The sequence below is a fragment of the Schistocerca nitens genome, chromosome 1 (genome assembly GCF_023898315.1).
Source record: "Schistocerca nitens isolate TAMUIC-IGC-003100 chromosome 1, iqSchNite1.1, whole genome shotgun sequence".
Taxonomy (NCBI): Eukaryota; Metazoa; Arthropoda; class Insecta; order Orthoptera; family Acrididae; genus Schistocerca; species Schistocerca nitens.
In genome coordinates, this window is record NC_064614.1 from 1078582439 (window position 1) to 1078606277 (window position 23839).

Sequence of the window (23839 nt, forward strand, 5' to 3'; positions counted from 1 at the left end):
GAGTAAAGCCGAACGGATGAATGCCAATCGCTGTCTGATTATGTGGTTGATTGGGTTTGCGAATGATCAGAATTGTTATAATTACTAGCGAAATCCTTAGATTCAGACTACCAGAATGGAAATAAACGACTAACAGGAATAACAAGTGAGAAAGATTACGTATTATCTTCTCGGTGTATCCAAGAAAATAAAATTTTGACAGAAAATTTTTGGCTAGATCGCTACACTAGTAAGGACCAGTTGTACAGTTCCCGGCTAGCAGACGCGTAAGTTCTATTCTGGAAGCAACGCGGAAAACGTGTTGTTCGAACACGTAGTAACGCCTAACCGGAAAATAATCGCGGGATAACTAAACCTGTGATTCTGACACGGTTAGTGAAGTTAATCGGCAAACAAATATTGACAATGGCAGCAATAGCTACAGAATTGGTGATGACAGGATTGTTAGAACGAGGGAGGAGAAGAAACGGGGACATCACACAAATTATGGAAGAATAAGACGATTCCAAATTTATATAAAAATTTCGTAATACTACTTTTCGATCTCATGCTTGAAGCTGGTGCGTATGAATGAAATGTGAAATTATTTCCTAACATAAAGCTTTTTGCTTGTAGTACGCCTAATAGGCACTTGATATTGGTATTTCGTGGATTATATTCTGTCGTGTTATAAAAATGTCCATTTGTGTTTATTTGGCGTGTTACAAAATTGCTGCCTTATTAGAAAGGCCTATTTTGTTTTATCTAGCAGACAGTGACAAAACAGACGTAATCAGATCGAGAAACCACACTAGTCTTGTGTATTATTTGTATTAACAACTTTTTCAGTATCAGATAACGACATTTCGATTTTTCATGTAGCAAAACGTTTGACGAACTTTGATGAGGTAATAGATTCTTTCGCAGAAAGGAAAGCACGCCATGTAAAGCTGTAGCACGATTAGATAGAAAAAATTCTAGGAACCAAGGTTTGAAGAAATGTGTAATTTCTTGCTTATCTCTTGTCAGTATTGGTTTTATATATCCTATATTTAATTTTATGTTACACAAAGCAGCAAGTTATTAACTAATAGGCAATAAAGAGTTCAGGTTTCCTGAAGAGTTCTTGTTCTCTCGATTGCAAATAATTCCATCCGCTATTAATTGCTAGAAATTTTTTAAGATGGGCAGGCTGTCAAACCGGCCGACTGGGAGCAGGAGAGGCACCACAGAACATTTCAATTTCCACTCGCCTGAATATAGTTTGGACGTGGGGTAGAAAAATGCTTTATGAAGAGGCGTGGCACTGCACTTTGGCATACTTAAGACCAAATAATATGTCTTACATTTCCTCGAATACGTATGTTTTATGTTTCAGACTTTTCAGAAATATGTGCGCTACAAGATGAACATATTTTGAAAATTCGATTTTTCTTTTTTTTTTAATATTGACTCGGTTCGCAAATGTCGTAGATCCGGGGCTGATGCGCAGAGCAGTCTTAGTTATAGTGGGTAGTCTCCACATGACCCTTGTTTACATTTAGTGATTTTGTTGTTTCCCCTTCGTTCACTCTCACGTCAAATGAAAACAAACCGGATATCTGTGGCCGGGAGCTATCAAGTGAATTAAAACACATTCACATAATTACGAAAGGCTAAAATATGTCTTTAGTTTCAGATTTTATTTTATTTCCACCTTTCTGACAGACAAGCATTAATCGCCTTGCGGAACAATGAAGTTATTTTTGTCCGTTCGCTAAAGAAATTTGACTTCTGTTAACCTTTTCCGCAGAGGCAGTCAATGTATTTGAAACGAAATGTTTAATTACACAGTACTGGCTAGTTTCAACTGTTAGCTGCATTTCAAGTGCACTTTTTCAATTTCTAGCACGTATGGCATTATGTCATAATAAAGAACCAAACATGATATAATACGGTACTGGTGCTCCAAGAAAATTTACATTCCGAAAACCTCACTGAAAAGCTTAATATCAGGTCGAGGTATATTTCATTGGGAATCAGGACATACGAATGTGCACTTTAAGTATGCACCTTAAATGTGCACATTTTAATATTGCTCACGAAATTCCGACGCTCTTGCAGTATCCTCTGATGTCTTGTTTCTTTTATAACATAATGTATGATCTTTCAATGCTTTACACGTACGTACATACGGGCTTCCTACGTCATGATACCTACCCAATCGCGGAGTCGCCTGTTATCTGCGCTTTCTGGCAACTACTGAAACGAACCTATTTCTAACAGGTCGCGGAAAAATATTGCGAATAGTGGTTTGAAAAGTGTTACTTTCAAAGTAAATATCCTTTTACGTAAGTTGAACTATGTGCAAGAATGTACCATGAATTTATTAAATCACAGAGTGTTTGACTCTCATTTAATAATCAACTCTTTGATGACGCGCCATTTAGAAGAATTTCGAACCCTGAAGATCAGACATTTATGTCATTATTAACAATTTTACTGGCACAAAAAATGGCTCTGAGCACTATGGGACTTAACATCTGAGGTCATCAGTCCACTAGAACTTAGAACTACTTAAACCTAACCAACCTAAGGACATCACACACATCCATGCCCGAGGCAGGATTCGAACCTGCGACAGTAGCGGTCGCGCGGTTCCAGACTGAAGCGCCTAGAACCGCTCGGCCACTCCGGCCGGCTTACTGGCACATTTGTGTGATATATCTTAAAGTGAAAAACGCGCAAAAAAGAGCAACAGTATATGCGGAAGCTTAGCTTCTCTTGCAGCTTGAGAACAATATTGTATGCGAAAACTTTGCTTTTCTTGTAGCAACACTGTGTATATTGTTTTAAACTATTAACTTTCCCTGTTTGTGTGTTCGTGCTACTTAACAGTGATGTTGCTGTTGGCTGACTACATCACGTGTCCTGCGCTCTGAATATCCGCTGTCATCGGCTGGCGAGATCACGTGACATGAGCTACGAACGGCCTACAAAAGCGCATCGAAATCTCGATTTCAATGATTCGGAAAGCAACATGCGGTGTTCGGTGGAATTCCAGTGCATACTTTCGTAATACGAAAATACGCAGCGTACATGTTGCTGCACATCAAAGATGTTTCCAAAACGTGTCTTTTTCCCTGAGTTTCGTTTGCTAAAGTGCCGGGAAATTGTACCCCCGTGTATATGACCATAACCATTTAAAGGATTGATAAGGGAAAATATACTGTCACCCGGGAGAAAGTGTATTTTTAACCGGGAAATCCGGGAAAAATCCGGGAATTTTTTTTTCCTTGTCCACGTATACACCCTGCTTACGATTCTTCCAATGAATCTCAGTCTGGCGTCTGCTTTACCGTCGATCAACTTTATATGATCATTCCATTTTAAATCACTCCTAATGCGTACTCCCAGATAATTTATGGAATTAACTGCTTGCAGTTGCTGACATGCTATATTGTAGCTAAATGATAAGGGATCTTTCTTTCTATGTATTCGCAGCACATTACACTTGTTTACATTGAGATTCAATTGCCATTCCCTGCACCATGCGTCAATTCGCTGCAGATCCTCCTGCATTTCAGTACAATTTTCCATTGTTACAACCTCTCGATATACCACAGCGTCATGCGCAAAAAGCCTCAGTGAACTTCCGATGTCATCCACAAGGTCATTTATGTATATTGTGAATAGCAACGGTCCTGTGACACTCCCTTGCGGCACACCTGAAACACTCTTACTTCGGAAGACTTCTCTCCATTGAGAATGACATGCTGCGTTCTGTTATCTAGGAACTCTTCAATCCAATCACACAATTGGTCTGATAGTCCGTATGCTCTTACTTTGTTAATTAAAAGACTGTGGGGAACTGTATCGAACGCCTTGCGCAAGTCAAGAATCACGGCATCTACCTGGGAACCCGTGTCTATGGCCCTCTGAGTCTCGTGGACGAATAGCGCGAGCTGGGTTTCACACGATCGTCTTTTTCGAAACCCTTGCTGATTCCTACAGAGTAGATTTCTAGTCTGAATCTGATTCTCTCTTAATCCCATCTTCTCATTCAGCACTGAGACGATACATCAGAATTATCGGCCAAGATGAAACGAATTGTCTCTCTCTCTCACGGTTCACACAGTGTTATGTCGTGCAGTGATAATGATGTGAATCTTGAACGTTTTCCGGCAAGGAAGAGTATTCCATATAATTTCGGTATTACAGACGGAGTACGTTGAATTCTTTCCACGATGTACATCTACATCTACATGAATACTCTTGCAAATCACATTTAAGTGCCTGGCAGAGGGTTCATCGAACCACCTACATCTTTCCGTACGAGCTCTGATTTATCGTGGTGACCGTTCCGCCCTATGTAGGTCGGTGTCAACAAAACATTTTCGCATTCGGAGGAGAAAGTCGGTGATTGGAATTTCGTGAGAAGATTCCGTCGCAACGAAAAACGCCTTTCTTTTAATGATTTCCAGCCCAAATCCTGTATCAGTTCTGTGACACTCTCTCCCATACTTCGCGATAATACAAAACGTGCTGCCTTTCTTTGAAGTTTTTCGATGTACTCCGTCAGTCCTACCTGGTAAGGATCCCACACTGCGCAGCGGTATTCTAAAAGAGGACGGACAAGCGTAGTGTAGGCAGTCTCCTTAGTAGGTCTGTTACATTTTCTAAGCGTCCTGCCAATAAAACGCAACCTTTGGTTAGCCTTCCCCACAATATTTTCTATGTGTTCTTTCCAATTTAAGTTGTTCGTAATTGTAATACCTAGGTATTTAGTAGAATTTACGGCTTTTATATTAGACTGATTTATCGTGTAACCGAAGTTTAACGAGTACCTTTTAGCACTTATGTGGATGACCTCACACTTTTCGTTATTTCGGGCCAACTGCCACTTTTCGCACCATTCAGATATTTTTTCTAAATCGTTTTGCAGTTTGTTTTGGTCTACTGATGACTTAAATAGTCTATAAACGACAGCGCCATCTGCAAACAACCGAAGACGGCTGCTCAGATATTCTCCCAAATCGTTTATATAGATAAATGGTTCAAATGGCTCTAAGCACTATGGGACTTAACAAAAAAAAAATGGTTCAAATGGCTCTGAGCACTATGGGACTTAACATCTGTGGTCATCAATCCCCTAGAACTTAGCACTGCTTAAACCTAACTAACCTAAGGACATCACACACATCCATGCCCGAGGCAGGATTCGAACCTGCGACCGTAGCAGTCTCGCGGTGGGACTTAACATCTGAGGTCATCAGTCCCCTAGACTTAGAACTACGTAAACCTAACTAACCTAAGGACAGCACACACATCCATGCCCGAGGCAGGATTCGAACCTGCGACCGTAGTGGCAGAGCGGTTCCGGACTGAAACGCCTAGAACCGCTCGGCCACACCGGCCGGATTTTGGTTAGATAACGAAGAGCAAAGGGCCTATAACACTATCTTGGGGAACGCCTGAAATCACTTCTGTTTTACTGGATGACTTTCCGTCAGTTACCTCTCTGACAGGAAATCGCAAATCCAGTCACATAAATGAGACGATATTCCATAAGCACGCAATTTTACTACGAGCAAGCTTTTGTGGTACAGTGTCAAAAGCCTTCCGGAAATCCAGAAATACGGAATCGATCTGAAATCCCTTGTCAATAGCACTCAGTACTTCATGCGAATAAAGAGTTAGTTGTGTTTCACAGGAACGATGTTTTCTAAACCCATGTTGACTGTGTCAATAGACCGTTTCCTTCGAGGTAATTCATAATGTTCGAACACAATATATGTTCTAAAATCCTGCTGCATATCGACGTTAACGATATGGGCCTATAATTTAGTGGATTACTCCTACTACCTTTCCTGAATATTGGTGTGATATTTCGGCTGACAACCATTCAGCCATCTTCAGGTGAGTCTAGTCTAGAACGAACAGACAGAGGTTTATCAATAAAGAAATTAGTAAATTGGTCCTCGTGGCAGCCTATGGTTCACTTTATCATGAAGGTGCGATAGGCAATTACATCCCTGGGTGGAAAATTCTCCAAAGTCGTAGCCAGTGAACGTAAAGCTGAGTCAATAAGGACAATAGTGACGGTAAGCCGTACTTGGTCAACGTCGACAGAAACATCACTAAGCTCAAAATCGACACGTCCGCCACGGAAAAGAGAAGGTCCATATAGAACGTCGATTTTCTTGGCACGATCAACATTCATACCATATTCGGTCTCGATGTCCACAACTCTTTATAGATCGTAGGTCGCCGTCGATACACACGATGTCTGGGAGGGTGTGGCGTTTTGCTGACTGCTGCCGTCCAACCAGGATCATCACTTACATATCAATGCGCCCATTGGATGGCGTCAGAGACTGATAACTGACCTAGAAACTTCTCGCGGCATCAGAGGTCTTATCCCTAACGCTTGATGTAGTGATGCATATAACTTTATAGCAAAAATTGACCCAGAGACACATGCGCTAAGGCATCCGTCACATGGGCGACCTCTGTCGAGTTTTGCGCTCTCTTCGAATATTGCTCCATGTATTTCGCGCAGGCGCATGCGTACTGGCGATACTATATGTGCTCTCTCTGTCGAAATGCTGGCTTGCTATGTTATAAATTCAGATGTCAAAATGAAAAACATTACCTGTCGCTAGACGTGGCACCGACCTTAAAATGATTTCACCAGATCCCACGCTTTGTCCAGCTGAAAGCCGCCATCACGATTACTAAGATGTTGCGTCAAACGTATTTTCAGCGATTTCTTAATAACTCAATCCCAGATGGATTTCGTAGAGGCCAACATTTCCGTAGCAGAATAATCCATGGAATGTCCCGTCGAGATGCAATGCTCAGCTGTGGCTAACTTACTGGGCTGCGAGAAATGAGTGTGGCGAACATGTTCAACACATGTTTCACGGGCTGTGCGCGTCATATGGTCGGTGTAGGCTTTGCAAACTGGCAAGGTATTCTGTAAACCCCAGCCCTCCGCAGTCCCAGATCATCGTTTGCCGAAACGAGAAGAGCAGACGTCTCTGTAGGTGGGAGGAAGGTGATTGTATCCATAAGATTCTGCCTAATTACGACGAAATATTGCCAACGTACGGGAGGAACGCCCTGGACTTATCAAAGTCGGAAACGTGATGGTACGCATTACTCCTCCTTACACAAGGCATCACAACAACGTTTCACCAGGCAACGCCGGTCAACTGCTGTTTGTTTATGAGAAATGGGTTGGAAACTTTCCTCATGTCAGCACGTTGTAGGTGTCGCCACCGGCGCCAACCTTGTGTGAATGCTCTGAAAAGCTAATCATTTGCGTATTACAGCATCTTATTCCTGTCGGTTAAATTTCGCGTCTCTAGCACGTCATCTTTGTGGTGTAGTAATTTTAATGGCCAGAAGTGTATATTTGGCACGGTGAGCTTAACATCTGCAATGTCTTGCTACCACGAGACCAATATGAAGCTACCTGGGCGATGTTTGTAGTGGAAGCGAATGATCCGGCTACTTGCCGGTGCCTGCTTTGCCCCTGCAGTTGCATATCATAGCACTGTGTGATAAAAAATATCCGGACACCAGGCTGAAAATGACTGACAAGTTCCTCCATCGGTAATGCTGGAATTCAGTATGGTGTTGGCCCACCCTTAGCCTTGATGACGGCTTCCACTCTCGCAGGTATACGTTCAATCAGGGGCTGGAAACTTTCTTGGGGAATAGCAGCCGATTCTTAACGGAGTGCTGCACTGAGGAGAGGTATCGATGTCGGTCAGTGAGGCCTGGCATGAAGTTGGCGTTCCAACACATCCCAGAGGTGTTCTACAGGATTCAGGTCAGGACTCTGCGCAGGCCAGCCCATTACAGGGATTATATTGTCGTGTATCCACTCCGTCACAAGCCGCGCATTATGAACAGGTGCTCGATCGTGTTGAAAGATGCAATCGCCATCCCCGAATTGCTTTTCAGTGTGGGAAGCAAGAAGGTGTTTGAAACATCTATATAGGCCTGTGCTGTGATAGTGCCTCGCAAAACAACAAGGGCTGCAAGCCCCTCCATGAAAAACACGACCACTCCGTAGCACCATCGCCTCCGAATCTTACTGTTGGCACTGCACACGCTGGCAGATGACGTTCACCGGGCAGTCATCGGACCCACACCCTACCATCGGATCGCCACATTGTGTACCGTTATTCATCACTCCACACAACGTTTTTCCACAGTTCAATCGTCCAATGTTTACGCTCCTTACACCAAGCGAGGCGTTGTTTAGCATTTACCGGCCTGATGAGTCGCTTATGAGCAGCCGCTCGACCATGAAATCCATGTTTTCTCACCTCCCGCCTAACTGTCATAGTACTTTCAGTGGATCCTGATGGCAGTTTGGAATTCCTGTGTGATGGTCTGGACAGATGTCTGCCTATTACACATTACGGCCCTCTTCAACTGTCGGCGGTCTCTTGTCAGCCAACAGACGAGGTCGGCCTGTACGCTTTTGTGCTGTCCGTGTCCCTTCACGTGTCCACTTCACTACCACATCGGAAACAGTGCACCTAGAAATTTTTAGAAGTGTGGAAATCTCGCGTAGAAACGTAAGACACAAGTGACACCTAAGCACCTGACCACGTTCGAAGTCCGTAAGTTCGCCGAACGCTCCATTCTCCTCTCTTACGATGTCTAATGACTACTGAAGTCGCTGTTATGGAGTACCTGCCAGTAGGTGGCAGCACAATCCACCTAATATGAAAAACGTATGTTTTTGGGGGTGTCCGGATACTTTTAATTACGTAGTGTAATATTCTCCAAGAATTAACTGAAACCATTCCGTCGGATTGCCACAATGTATAGCATGATTCACCAATTCAAATCACCTGTTTCCAGTCATCCACTGTGTACTGGCGTCGTCCTTTGCGGCTTATACCATCTCAAGCATCGCTTAGTATTGACTGAAGAAATGTGTGGCTTACGAGGAGCTGCTCCTTCATTGTACGTATGTTTTAACTCCTTAAGTACAGTAACGGTGCTGGCTGGAGTGCTGGTAGCACTTTGGAACTCATGAGGAATTTCTTTCGCTGATTTCATCCTATTTCTTTACAGCCTTCTTCCTCATTGCTCGACTGTCCCCGACCGTCAGCACATGGGGTCTACCTGGTGCTGGATTAGCTGTGGTTCTTCCTACGCGTTTCCGCTTCACAGTTACATCACCAACAATTGACTGGGGTAGTTTGAGAAGGGTTGAAATGTCGCTTATGGATCTGTTACTCAAGAGACATCCAGTGACTAGTGCACGTTCGAAGTAACTGAGTTTTCCTGACCTACCAAAGCACGAGGTCCCGGGTTCGATTCCTGTCGGGGTCCGGGATTTTCACCTGCCTCGAGATGACTGGGTGTTTGTGTTGTCCTCATCATGTCATCATCATTCCTGAAAGTGGCGAGATTGGACTGAGTAAAGGTTGGGACTTTGTACGGGCGCTGATACCCGCGCTGTTGAGCGCCCCACAATCCAAACATCATCATCATCATCAGCTGACCGACCATTTGTGCAGTTGTTGTCCTCTGTTGACAGCACATTACTCCCCACAACCTTTTATACTGACGTGTCCGCCTCTCGTGATCAAATCCACATTTCACCGTGGTATCTGAATACCTTCGATCATGTAGTGTATCTTTAACTTCAAGCTTCATAGAGCAGGCCATAGCAGCTACTTGTCTGTCAGAAATTACTACATTACTGGCCATTAAAATTGCTACACCACGACGATGACGTTCTACAGAAGCGAAATTTAACCGACAGGAAGAAGATGCTATGATATGCAACTGCAGGGGCAAACCAGGCACCGGCAAGTAGCCGGATCATTCGCTTCCACTACAAACATCGCACAGGTAGCTTCATATTGGTCTCGTGGTAGCAAGACATTGCAGATATTAAGCTCACCGTGCCAAATATACACTACTGGCCATTAAAATTACTACACCACAAAGATAACGTGCTAGAGACGCGAAATTTAACCGACAGGAATAAGATGCTGTGATACGCAACTGATTAGCTTTTCAGAGCATTCACACAAGGTTGGCGCCGGTGGCGACACCTACAACGTGCTGACATGAGGAAAGTTTCCAACCCATTTCTCATACACAAACAGCAGTTGACCGGCGTTGCCTGGTGAAACGTTGTTGTGATGCCTCGTGTAAGGACGAGAAATGCGTACCATCACGTTTCCGACTTTGATAAAAGTCGGATTGTAGCCTATCGCGATTGCGGTTTATCGTATCGCGACGTCGCTGCTCGCTTTGGTAGAGATCCAATGACTGTTAGCAGAATATGGAATCGGTGGATTCAGGAGGGTAATACGGAACGCCGAGCTGGATCCCAACGGCCTCGTATCACTAGCAGTCGAGATGACAGGCATCTTATCCGCATGGCTGTAACGGATCGTGCAGCCACGTCTCGATCCCCGAGTCAACAGATGGGGACGTTTGCAAGACAACAACCATCCGCACGAACAGTTCGACGACGTTTGCAACAGCATGGACTACCAGTTTGGAGACCATGGCTGCGGTTCCCCTTGACGCTGCATCACAGACAGGAGCGCCTGCGATGGTGTACTCAACGACGAACCTGGGTGCACGAATTGCAAAACGTCATTTTTTGGGATGAATCTAGGTTCTGTTTACAGCATCATGATGGTCGGATCCGTGTTTGGCGACATCGCGGTGAATGCACATTGAAAGCGAGTATTCGTCATCGCCATACTGGCGTATCACCCGGCGTGACGGTATGGGGTGCCATTGGTTACACGTCTCGGTCACCTGTTGTTCGCATTGATGGCACTTTGAACAGTGGACGTTACATTTCAGATGTGTTACGACCCGTGACTCTACCCTTCATTCGATCCCTGTGAAATGCTACATTTCAGCAGGATAATGCACGACCGCATGTTGCAGGTCCTGTACGGGCCTTTCTGAATACAGAAAATGTTCGACTGCTGCTCTCGCCAGCAGATTCCCCAGATCTATCACCGACTGAAAACGTCTGGTCAATGGTGGCCGAGCAGTTGGCTCTTGATGAACTGTGGTACAGTGTCGAAGCTGCATGGGTAGCTGTACTTGTACACGCCATCCAAGCTCTGTTTGACTCAATGCCCAGACGTATCAAGACTGTTATTACGGCCAGAGTTGGTTGTTCTGGGTACTGATTTCTCAGGATCTATGCACCCAAATTGCGTGAAAATGTAATCACATGTCAGTTCTAGTATAATATATTTGTCCAATGAATACCCGTTTATCATCTGCATTTCTTCTTGGTGTAGCAATTTTAATGGCCAGTAGTGTATATCATGCTGAAACGTGTGCGAATGTCTTTGATAATTGCCCTCTCTCTCTCTGTCTCTATCTCTCTCTCCCTCCATACTTCTTCCCTCACTCTGCATGTATTTCCTCTTCCCCCACTTCCCATCTACTCTCCCTCTCCTCCTCCCTCTCCAACTTCCTTTTCTCTCTCTCTCTCACTCCATCCCCCATACTCTCTCCTTCCCACTGCCGCCTGTGCACCTTAACTGTTCTTAATCCCTCCTTCTCTCTCCCTCCTGTGGTGTGTGTGTGTCACAATGAAGGTTTCTCTGTCTTCACAGGACGACGCTGCAGCAGCACGAGAAGGTGCACTCGGGCAAGACGGTGCCCTGCGACCACGCCGGCTGCATGTACCGCTGCCGGTCGCTCTCAGAGCTGGCCTTCCACCGCCGGACGCACTCCGACGAGCGGTCCTTCCACTGCGACGGCTGCAACTTCTCCACCAAGACCAAGTCGCAGCTCGTCCGGTACGTGCTCTCCGGTGCTGGCCGTGCACCCTGATTACCACTCCTGTCCACGCCTTTATCTGCCACTAATACACGAATTGAAAATTACCCTGTAGATATGCTGCAGCTTAACGTAGCGCGCATAGCTCATCGAGGCCTAGAGACACATATACTCAGGTGACAAAAGTCGTGGGATAGCGATATGCACATATACAAATGGCAGTAGTATTGCGTACACAAGCTACAAAAGGGTTGTGCATAGGCGGAGCTGTCTTTGCACTCAGGTGATTCACATGAAAAAGTTTCCGATGTGACTAAAGACACGGGAATTAACAGACTTTGAACGCGTAATGGTAATTGGAGCTAGATGCATGTGATATTATATTTCGGAAATCGTTAGGAAATTCATATTTTAAGATACATAGTGTGTGCCGAGAATACCAGATTTCAGGCATTACCTCTCACCACAGACGACGAATTGGCCGACGGTCTTCACTTAACGTCCAAGAGCAGCGACGTTTGCGTAGAGTTGACAGTGCTAACAGACAAGGGTAGAGCTGAGTGAAGTAACAGCAGAATTCAATGTGGGTCGTGCAACGCACGTATCCATTAGGGCAGTGATGCGAAATTTGGCGTTAATGGGCTTTCACGGCAGGGGACGATATCGCCTGCAGCGCCTTTCCTCGGGTCGTGACCTTATCGGTTAGACCCTAGACGAATGGAAAACCGTGGCCTGTTCCGATGAGTCCCAATTTAAGTTGGCAAGACTTGACAGTAGGAATTGAGTGTGGCGCAGCCGTTCATGGACTTCGTTCCCAAAAAACGATACAATTTTTATGGACGACAATACACTATTTCACCGGGCCACAACTGTTCGCGATTGGTTTGAAGAACATTCTGGACAGTTCGAGCGAATGATTTCCTCGCCGATCGAACATTTATGGGACAGAATGGAGAGGTCACTCCGTGCATAAACTCCTGCACCGGTAACATTTACGCAGTTATGGGCGATAACAGAGGTAACTGTCCGCCCCCGGTAGCTGAGTGGTTAGCGCGACAGAATGTCAATCTTAAGGCCCCGGGTTCGATTCTCGGCTGGCTCGGAGATTTTCTCCGCTCAGGGACTGGGTGGTGTGTTGTTCTAGTCGTCATCATTTCATCGCCATCGTCACGCAAGTCGCCCAAGTGGCGTCAAATTGAAAGACTTGCACCCGGCGAACGGTCTACCCCACGTGAGGCCCTAGTCACACGACATTTCCATTTATATAGAAGCATGTTGGCTCATGATTTCTGGACGGGCTTCCAACGAGTTGTTGTGTCTTTGCCACGTAGAGTTGCTGCACTATGCCGGGAAAAAGGAATCCGAATGATATTTGGGGGTGTCCAGTAACTTTTGTCACATAATTGTATACCTACCACTATAATTAAAGATGGTAGGTATTCTCCTTGAAATTCAAACGGTTTCAGAAAATACCTTAACAAGCAGAACTTGCTGCACGGTAATTGCAAAGAGAAACAGAACACCACAGATAGGAAGATCAGATGTAAATCGAAACAGAAACTACCACGAGAGTAGCTTTCAGTAACTACTGTAGCAGGCTCCTATCATAGCATCGCTCCCAAATATCTAAGAAAATTTGGTCGTGTCGTGATACTATATTTATTTTATTAGGAAATTAAGCTAAATATATAAAAAATCCTGCCTCTAGATTTTCTGTGTAACTCATAGACAAGAGTGAAACGAATATTTCTTAACAATATTCCTACTTACTTTTGATGACGAACTGCAGTTTCAAACATTGAATTTATTCCTGAAATTCGACTTCACTGTAATAGGAATAGCAGTACTACCTAAAGTGACACACGAAAATGTGTGCTGGACAAAGGCTGAAACCCGGACTTCTCGTTACCGCGGGCGCTCGTCTTACCATTTAAGACTACACGAGCATGCTCCCGGGACTGACCCAAACTTCCATATGTCATACGTCTATCTATTTGCTTTCACCTTTCAGATGTGTGAGTGTGGGTAAATGAATTAATGTCTATGAGAAGAAACAGATATGTGACATTTTGAGGAAGTGTGTTCGGATATCCTATGTGGTAAGGCGATCCATCGTGATAAAGAGAATCTGGGTTGGGGCCCCACTGCAATACAAATTTTCATGTGTCACTTCATGTAGTACATGTTTACCTATTACAGTTAAGTTCAGTCTCAGCAATAAAATTTTTCCATACACAGAAGAGTAATTTTGGGCCATGTTAAGTTTTAGGCGAAGTCATTCAAACTGCAGTTACTGGTGGTCACTAACATGGTAGTGACTGTTGGAGAAGCTCCTTGATTTGGAGACTGACGCCGGGAGAGGAGTGGAGGGATACATTTCTGGAAGGTAGTTCGCAGTTAGGACCAGCCAAGTAATGACAACCTAACAGATCTGGGGAGTTCCCTCAGAACTCTCTGGTAAGAGAGGCACAGCTCTGCTATTTTGTTGCTGGGGCAGGGTCGCTCAGCCTTACTTCCCCTGTGTCATGCAGAATTTAACACATACCATCTGCGTCCATCACAGAGGACCTCATGGATGGCTACCGACCACCATCAGCACAATGCGGTGAAATGCAGCGGCCTTCAAGTTAGGCAGTGCGCAGTTATGCTCACTGTTGCTTCTCATTGCTAACATTCCTCTCTCCAGCTCGTCTCAGTCTTGTGGGGGTTTCATTGATTAGATCTTCGTAACTTCTTTCTAATTGATGCTCGATAATATGTGAACTTGATATACAACACTAGTGCTCTCTTTCCTCCCAATCTTGGTGCTCAGATGTTCAAATGTGTGTGAAATCTTATGGGACTTAACTGCTAATGTCATCACTCCCTAAGCGTACACACTACTTAATCCAAATTATCCTAAGGACAAACACACACACACACATTCTATTTATAATTTTCGTGTATTAGAAGCTATCTGAAGAGATGATGCCCAGAGAAGAAATAAAACCTGTATTAGCTGTCTGAGGCATCACGTTTACAACAAATGTAAATTGTATGTTCGTAAAAAAACTGTTCTCTGTGTTCGAGCTGTAGCTCCTCAATAGATCGTTGGTGATATGCTGGACTGTCATACTGGAGATAGGATGGGCATCATCTCCGGTAGTGTAGGTCGCTGCCGTGTATCACGTGGCAATTGGAAACCTGCATTCAGTGGATTCCTGATGTTGAATGCCATTCTGATACTGCCTATTGTCACATTGTAGTGCATCTTCAATACTTTTTTCCTGTACAACAGAATGAATTCATTCTTCCTCGTCCCAATCACTTTACCGGTCGCCCTTTGAATCTGTCTGGAATTTAATTTTTCGGTAACTGGCTCGTCCCACACATAACAGTCGAACGACAAAACAAGAGCTGAAACGAGAGCTCTCATAGAAACTATCTGCAATGTCACTCATCAGGGATTGAGCCTGTTCGTTTCGATGCCAATGTATGTAGAGGTTCTTCACTATGAACTGCCTTTAACATTATTGTCTCTCTCCGTATATGTTACTATTTATCCCTGTACATTTATTTTTCATTTTTCTTCCTAGTTTGATGCAGTTCTCCACGACTTAATCTTTTGTGCGATCCTCTTTATCTCGTGCACCTACGCTAACCTCTCGCTAATCTGGCCCTCAATCAGTGTAGCCAACTCATTTTCAATCACATCACTACACGACATGCGGAAATCCCTACGTTCACCTTGAAATTTTCTACCGACGCAAAAATTCTAGACTGACGTAAATAAAAAAAATTGGGTAGGGACATTATCACTTTAATAACAATTCTGTTCACTGTACAGTCACTGTTTTCAAACAAAACATTCACAGTGTTATTTGGGAAGCTTGCTGCAGTTAGCCTGTATGCCATGTGTGACAGTACATCATTTTGTGCTTCTTACTAAGGGCGCCAACGGACGCAACGAAATGGACCCTTTCTACTGGAACTGACGCACTGTTTCCAGTTATTCTCCATTGTAGGCGTCTCAAAAGAAAAGACTAATTTTTAGTTTTAATTTTTAATTGTTATGTCCATTTTTAATTTTATTTTCTGTTTCCTTTATCTAAGACTGTCGGGTACTTGGGAAGCGCAGGGATGCGAGTAAGGATTCGACGAGGAATAGATGGTACTCATTATACAAAGAAAGAAAATTAGCTTCAAATGTTCAAATGTGTGTGAAATCTTATGGGACGTAACAGCTAAGTTCAAAAATGTTCAAATGTGTGTGAAATATTATCGGTCTTAACTGCTAAGTTCATCAGTCCCTTAGCTTACACACTACTTAACCTAAATTATCGTATGGACAAACACACACACACCTATGCCCGAGGGAGGACTCGAACCTCCACTGGGACCAGCCGCACAGTTGGTGCTCAGTATTCGTGTTTTGCTGGTTTGTAAATCTTGAATATGGACTGCATCACAATTAAGGAGTCAAAAAGGGCTCTTCCCATTGTTGTTATATCGGTACGGCCCTTCCTGTTCACCTACATCCCCATGATTAGCTACGAATCGCCAGTGTTCAAAGTGACTGCTTAATTAACACCTCTAGGCGCGCAGTCCGGAACCGTGCGACTGCTACGGTCGCAGGTTCGAATCCTGCCTCGGGCATGGGTGTGTGTGATGTTCTTAGGTTAGTTAGGTTTAAGTAGTTCTAAGTTCTAGGGGACTAATGACCACAGCAGTTGAGTCCCATAGTGCTCAGAGCCATTTTGAACCATTTGAATTAACACCTGCAAGTAGGATCATGTCAGCTGCTTCCAAAACCACGCGGTTTGACGTCACCTTCATTGGGTTCCATCTGTTAGCTGAAGCAGTGGGCGGGCGAAGTGTAACACCACATTGTGAAAGAGCTGCGAGAGAAAGAAAAATTCGTGTTGGGGTCCTCGGTGAAGACTCAGGTACCGATATATACAATAACTAAACTGAAGCGAAAATGTTGATTCTGGTCTCAAAGAGTGCCGTACAAGGGAGAATCAAGGCCGTAAGTGGAAGTAGGAATGTGTGGAGGTATGAATGATGTGGAATGATCAAACACGCATAGTAGTGGGTAAAGAAAATGGACGTCTGCTGTTTATAGTGATGGCAATGGCAACTTGCAGTTTGTCTACTGAAGATATAGCTTGCAAAACAAAAGCACGGCACATACTGTAATACTGTTCAGGTGAGTGGAATTTTTAGAGAATACTACAGAGGGTTGTAGGTGTGGTCGCAGGTATGCTGCAAAGGTCACAAGTTGGAGATTTACTTACTAGTCTTGCCTTCTTCGGGACAGTTGCAATAATAGTAACCGTGATCGAGGGAGTTCATCAAAACAAATAAAAAGTATTACTGTTATCATTATAGTTATTACTACATTCATCTACGCAACCGGATAGCAGAGGGTGCTAAATCGCATGCTTCCAGGACACAGGGAAGCGAGCCGGTGTTGGATCAAATCTGCCTCACGGATTAACAACGAGGGCTGAGTAACTGACCAGCCTTAGCAGGAGGTTTGCCACACCTAACTAAGTAAATACTGTTGCTGTTTGCTAACCGCCTAAAACACAACAGATGATAACACACTGACTTAAAGTGGTCAGGCGAGCAGTGGAGAGTAATCCACGGCCTGTCTTCTTCAAATCCGTAAGTCTTCTACGCACGGGCGGCTCGCAGGTGCAGAGCTGTGCTGAGACGAGCGGCCTGCGGGTTTCTGCGCCTCGTGTCTCATACGCATGAGCATCTCTCGTGATGCCCTCATTTCAGGCTATACCATGCTGTATACTCGTGCACTTAATAGTCGAGTTCTTGACAATCCGACAACAATCTTCGTGGTATAAGGAACTGTTTATACAAATGACATGAAAATGAATACGGAAGAAAGTAACTGCAGCATTATGTGAGTAAATGTGGCTTACTTAGAAAAACCCGGAACCCACGTCACTACTCCGTTGTAACGACAGGCTGTGGAGGTCCGCACCGGCAGGGAACCACGCTGGCAGCAGACTTTGCTGCCGCCCCAGCGCGTCTCATTCGGGTAATGAGGTCGCCTCCTCCAGGAACACGCCAAAAATTGGGACTCGCGGCTGCGCGCTGTCTGTGCCTAGCTGGTGGCAATGATGCTCGTTGAGTATACTTGCTGTGCTGTGCACTCGCGAATGTGTGTATGCTGCTTTTAAGTACGCTACCAGACAATCTCGGCTACCAACGTCAACACTTACATACATTAATATGGTCAACAATACTGGATGTAGTCATAAAATCACCTAGAAAAAAATCAGTTTGCGACCTTGAAATATGGTGATAGTCCTCCGCCACGTGTTGACCCTTCAACGCGACTCATTTTTTCCAACGATGAATGATCCGATGGAGACCTGACAGTAGACGGTAAACCAGTCTGTCAACGGTCAAGTCTGAAAATACCCATCGTCAGTTTCTTACACCACGTCAGAAATTAATTCAGGAAATATCATCAACTTAAAGGGACGTACTCTCCGAAGAGGAGAACCTTTAGCCTGTAGTAAAATCCACTGGGTTACTGTCCGCAGGGTATGACAGGGAGGCGGTGATAGAGAAGAGTAGACCACAGGTCATAGCTGGCCTGATATGCCCACTGTCCAGAACGGGCTTCCCCAGATTCTCGCCGTGCGAGGTAGCCGCGAGGTCTCAGCCGTCTTGTCACGATCCGTTCGGAAAACTTCGTCGGAGGTTCGAATCCTCCCTCGGGCATGGGTATGAGTGTTGTTCTTAGCGTAAGTTAGGTTAAGTAGTGCGTAAGCTTAGGGACCGATGACCTCAACAGTTTTTAGTCCCATAAGACCTTACCATAAAACTCCAGTTTTCCCAGATTCTCACCCAGGTCGCTTGGAAGTTATAGTGTACTCCTACTACAATGCTCGTTTTCCGGTTTTTGGCATGTTAAAACTGTGTGCCAAACTGGGATTCAAAGCCAGAATCTTGCCTTTCTCGTTTAATGCTCTTATCAACTGGGCTGTACAGGCCCTCACATCCCACACGCCTTACCCGCAATATCGTTTCTTGGAGGAGTGCTAGTACCACAAGGGGAACTGTGATGTCTGGACGGTAGCCGATATTTGTCAGAAATAAAGGTGAGAGGTCAGATTTTGAGTTGCGTATGGACAGCTCAATCGGTGAGAGCAGTGCCCGTCGAAGGCGAGGTGCAGGCTCCGAGTCTCTGCCCGGCACACTGTTTTAATCTTCCAGGAAGTTTCAAAACAGCGCACACTCTACTGTACAGCAGAAGATTCATTCTACAGTATTCGTGTTGGCGAGACTTACTTCTCTGCACTAGATGTTATATTGTTATTTTTATGGTGTTTTATGGTGTTAAGCACAAAATTAACATGCATTCTTGGTTTCCTAACTGTATATTGAAACGTCCATAGAAACTAAACTCGCCTTGTGTGTGTATTGTCGGGTGGTAATGTGTCGGTAAAGAGCTGTGGCAGATTTCTTGCTGTGCTCTTGAGTCCATTGAAAGTTTATTTGCAGTACTCCTCTCCAGCGTCTCTCCAGCTCCACGTCGACGTAGGGTAGCTGAAACTTTCTGCAGTAATTAGGAGGATTAGAAAGAGTAATATTTACGTTCGAGGCTCACCTCATTGTTTATCAGAGATGAGCACTCGTTTGTTTCTTTCTCGAATACAACTTTTACTCTTACTGTCGAGTTGCAATACGTAATATTCATGTTCAATTATCTAGAATATTAGCACTAGAGCATGTGTCAACTACTGTTTCTTAACTCTTCCTATTTTTAACAATCGTACTTTTGTCGTGTTCTTTTTCATTGCTTTTTATTACTGTAATGCTTTATATACGTTATTAGCTCATTACAGACATGAACTATTGTATCCCCTTTTATTTTCGCTGTGCAATTAATTATTGAAAACTAGTGTATGCCGACATTAGCGACATCTGGTGAACTTCCAACACAAACTACTTGTGGCTACTGTACGAAAAAATGGCTCAGAGCACTATGGGACTTAACTTCTGAGGTCATCGGTCCCCTAGAACGTAGAACTACTTAAACCTAACTAACCTAAGGATATCACACACATCCATGCCCGAGGCAGGATTCGAACCTGCGACCGTAGCGGTCGCGCGGTTCCAGACTGTAGCGCCTAGAACCGCTCGGCCGCTACTGTACGGCAGCTTGTGTTGAACAGTAGTGCTACTGACAACACGACTCGTGCATATGATGTTATTTACATATATTTGACGATGCTGGTGCTGATTCTGCATTTAACATTTGACGATGCCACTATGGCTGCAGTACATTACGATTTTGTTTTTATAAACAGGTATGCCTCTTCATACTTAAAAGCACACACATGCATATATTTGTCAGTACTACTTTTCATTATGGTCTATGTATTGTTTTAAAGCTGTAGACAATCGGCGAGTATATTTATGTTTTCCCATTTTTGCAGCAGATCTGATGATGGTCATTATCGATCGAAACCGGTAATCTGTTAGCAAAATATTTGTGATCATAGACGTAAATTAAAGGAAACTTACTACATACGTGGTCTGGCGCCTCAAACGCCTGTCATAGATCGCACCGCATACAACTCTACTTGCATATTGACCCACTCTCTAGAAGCCGTGGAGGGTCATGCGTGCTTTACAACTGTAAACAGTGCAACAATCAATAAGTAATCGTAGAATTACTTTCTCAATTACAGTATTAATTTTTCAACGTATGTGATGTTTCACAGACAGGCCTCTTTTTTACTGCAGCCAGACACGTGTTGCGCGTACGCGGATGGAGATGGACTTACGGCGATAGTAGGAAATCGAGGTACTGATAGTAGTAGTAGTAATGCAGTACAACAATTACAAGAAAAATGATTTACAAGCTGTTTTTATAAAGCAAATAAGGAAAAAACCTACAATAATTGCAAGAAACATGGAAAACAATAAGCTGTTATTAGAGCAGAAATATAGAAACCTGTTAACTAGTGATAGCGTAATCAGTAGGCTTAACCTACACACATTGTATCTGAAATCAGCTCTAACCATACCCCCACTGTGATATGAACATCTTAGACCAATGTCCACCAACACCTCAGCGAGAACGAAATGGACTTACTGATAAATGTATTGATACTTGCACATCACGTACATCGATTCAGCACTTGGCGATCTTCATTCGCACCATCAAGGCCGCAGTACGAATGTATTTCGCTGCTATCCCGTTGCCTCCCAACTTGGCGTACAGTAAATTATGCATTACTTTCGTCGTATTAAAGTCATCGAGAAAATTAAGTTCGTTCCACCACGCAGAAATTTCTTACGAATACCGAGTACTCAGATCAAAGTAAAGTTCAAAACAAACATGTAACTCAGTACGGGAAACAATAAGGTCTCATACCGTATATTGTGCTGGCGTTCAGTGATTTTTCCGGAAATCACATAACCAAACAAAGCAAGCACCGATCGTATGGTACCCAGCTTGCTCTGTTCGTTCATGAGATCTACAAGGCAATAAACAGTGCTCACGTGTACCCTGTATTTCTTGGCATCCAGAAAATCTTCGACACACTTACGCACTGTAACCTGTTAAATGATATACGTACATACGGCATGTCCGATCACACAAGTGATTGTACTGAAGACTTCCTAGCAAACTGATTGCCGTTGTTAATGGAGAGGCATCGTCATAAGCGGTGGTCACGGTAGTGTCATAGGGCCATTGTTGTCTACAATACGAGTAAATGACCTAACGAGTCACATCTGTACCCTGTAAGGTAATTCACAGACGATGCGATTGTGTACCGGGAGGTGACGTCATTGGTAACCTGTTTCGAGACGCAGAGGAACTTACTGATGATCAGCGCCTCGTGCAAAGGTTGGCAGCTATCTTTCAATGGAAGAAGATGTAATTTAATACACGTAAATAATCGAGAACTCCTGTATCGTTGACTGGGCGATCGGCGATCAGTCACTGAATTCAGCCACAATATTCAAGTATCCAGGAATAACTGTCAGTAACAGTTTAATACGGATGTCGACATATAAGAGACAGGGGAAATATCTTCACATTTCAAGAAGAACGTAATAATTCCAGTTCTAAAGAAGGCAGATACTGATATGGGTGAATCTTACCGACCATCACGGTCACAAAATATTAAAACGAATTATTTATAGAAGAACGGAGAAATTGGCAGAAGCCGACCTCGGGGAATATCAGTTTGGGACCCGGAGAAAATATGAGGCAACGTTAACCACATGCCTTATCTCAGAAGATAGGTGGACCAAAGGCAAACCTACATTCACAGCATTTGCAGAATTAGAGAAAGCTTTTGACAATACCGACTGGACTACAGTCTTGAAGTTCTGAAGGTAGCAGTGGTGAAATACAAGGGGATTAAGTTGTTTACAACTTTTATAGAAAGCAGTCTGTGGTTATAAGGCTCAAGAGACATGAAATGCTAGCGGTAGTTATGAAGGGTGTGGGACAGGACTATCCCCCGAGTTATTCAATCTGTATACTGAATAAGCAGGAGATGAATTTGGAAAGATAATTAAAGTTCAGTGAGAAAAAATAAAAACTTTCTATCAGAGCCGACAAAGGAGATGAAAGAGCAGGTGAACGGAGGGAGTAGTGAATTGAAAAAAAAAATATGGTGAGCATCAACAAAAGTAAAAGAAGGGTAACTGAACGTAGTCGAATTAAATCAAGCAATGCTCAAGGAATTATATTAGGAAATGAAACACTAAAATTAGTAGATGGGACGTGCTGTTTGGGCAGCAAAATAACTAATGATCGTCGGAGTTGAGAGGTTGTAAAATGTAGACTGGCAATAGCAAGGAAAGTATTTCTGAAAAAGAGAAAATTGTTATCAGCTAATGTAAATTTAAGTGTTAGGAAGTTTTTTCTGAAGGTACCTGTGTAGAGTGTAGCCTTGTACAGAAACGAAACGTGGACGATATGCGGCTGGGAGAAAAAAATAGAAGCTTTTGAAATGTAGTGTCACAGAAGACTGATGAAGATTGGATAGATATATCGAATAACTAATAAGGGGATACTGAATGGAATTGGGGAACAAAGGAAATTTATGGCACAAATTGACTGAGAGAAGGAAATGGTTGAGAAGGCACATCTTAAGGTATGAAGGAATTGTCGGTTTGAAAATGAAGCATGGGCAGTAAAAATTGTAGAGGAAGACGTGACATGAACACAGTAATCAGGTTCTGGCGGATAAACGTTGCAGTAGTTATGCAGAGATGAAAAGGCTTGCACAGGATGGTCTAGCGTGGAGAGCTGCATCAAACTATTCGTCGGATAGTAACATCAACAATAACACACTCACATAAACCTAGCGGTGGAGAGAGCAGATAAGAACTCATACTTATTGTGAAAAGTCTAAGGCATTCTAGTTTACGCACGATAGAGCTGACTTGCAAAGTCATTGTTCGCCCAGTTCTTAAATATTGTTTGTACGGATTGGACCATTACGAAGTAAGATTAATTGAAGAGATAGAAAACATGGAAAGAAGAGATGCACGACTTGTAACGGGTTTGTTTAGCCTTCGTGAAAGTGATAGAGAAATGCTCCACAAACTGTAGTGGGGGAAGTTACAATAAGTAGTCTGTGGATTGCCACACAAAGTTGTGAGAACCTAGAAACATCGATGAAACGCTAGACTTGTACTTCACAATAGTAAACTGACACCTGAGATATTGTGTTCTGTTACTTTCCGTTCTGCCCGGAGAACATTCAGAGGTTAAAATTAGAAATTCGGCTTCAGCGTTGACAGAAAACTGGCAGTGAAATAGACACATGTCTCTCACGAATCGTACTACCATCTGAAATATTCTTACCTTTTTATGTTTTAGATCACGTAAATCAAGTAATTATTTTTGGCAAGCTTCCATGTGGCGTTTAATTTGGGATATCGTATTTTATATTCTAGAGTTGACAAGCATGACTTCTTTGTGCAGTGAGAAGATGTGTAAGACATTAAGGCAGTAATTGCACAACCGCGTTTCTTTGATGTATGTAATGAGCAGTGGATGTCGAGAAATTTCTAGCTTTGAGATTAATACGAA

At 43.6% G+C, this 23839-nt stretch overlaps 1 protein-coding gene across 1 annotated transcript in view; it reads left to right on the forward strand.

Moving 5' to 3' along the window:
• Positions 1–23839, forward strand: part of LOC126227854 (zinc finger protein 628) — an 830164-nt gene that overhangs the window by 592702 nt on the left and 213623 nt on the right. Inside the window, exon 12 of the mRNA XM_049942260.1 lies at positions 11595–11780. Within this exon, the coding sequence (XP_049798217.1) occupies positions 11595–11780 (186 nt within the window). The remainder of the gene's footprint in view (positions 1–11594; positions 11781–23839) is intronic.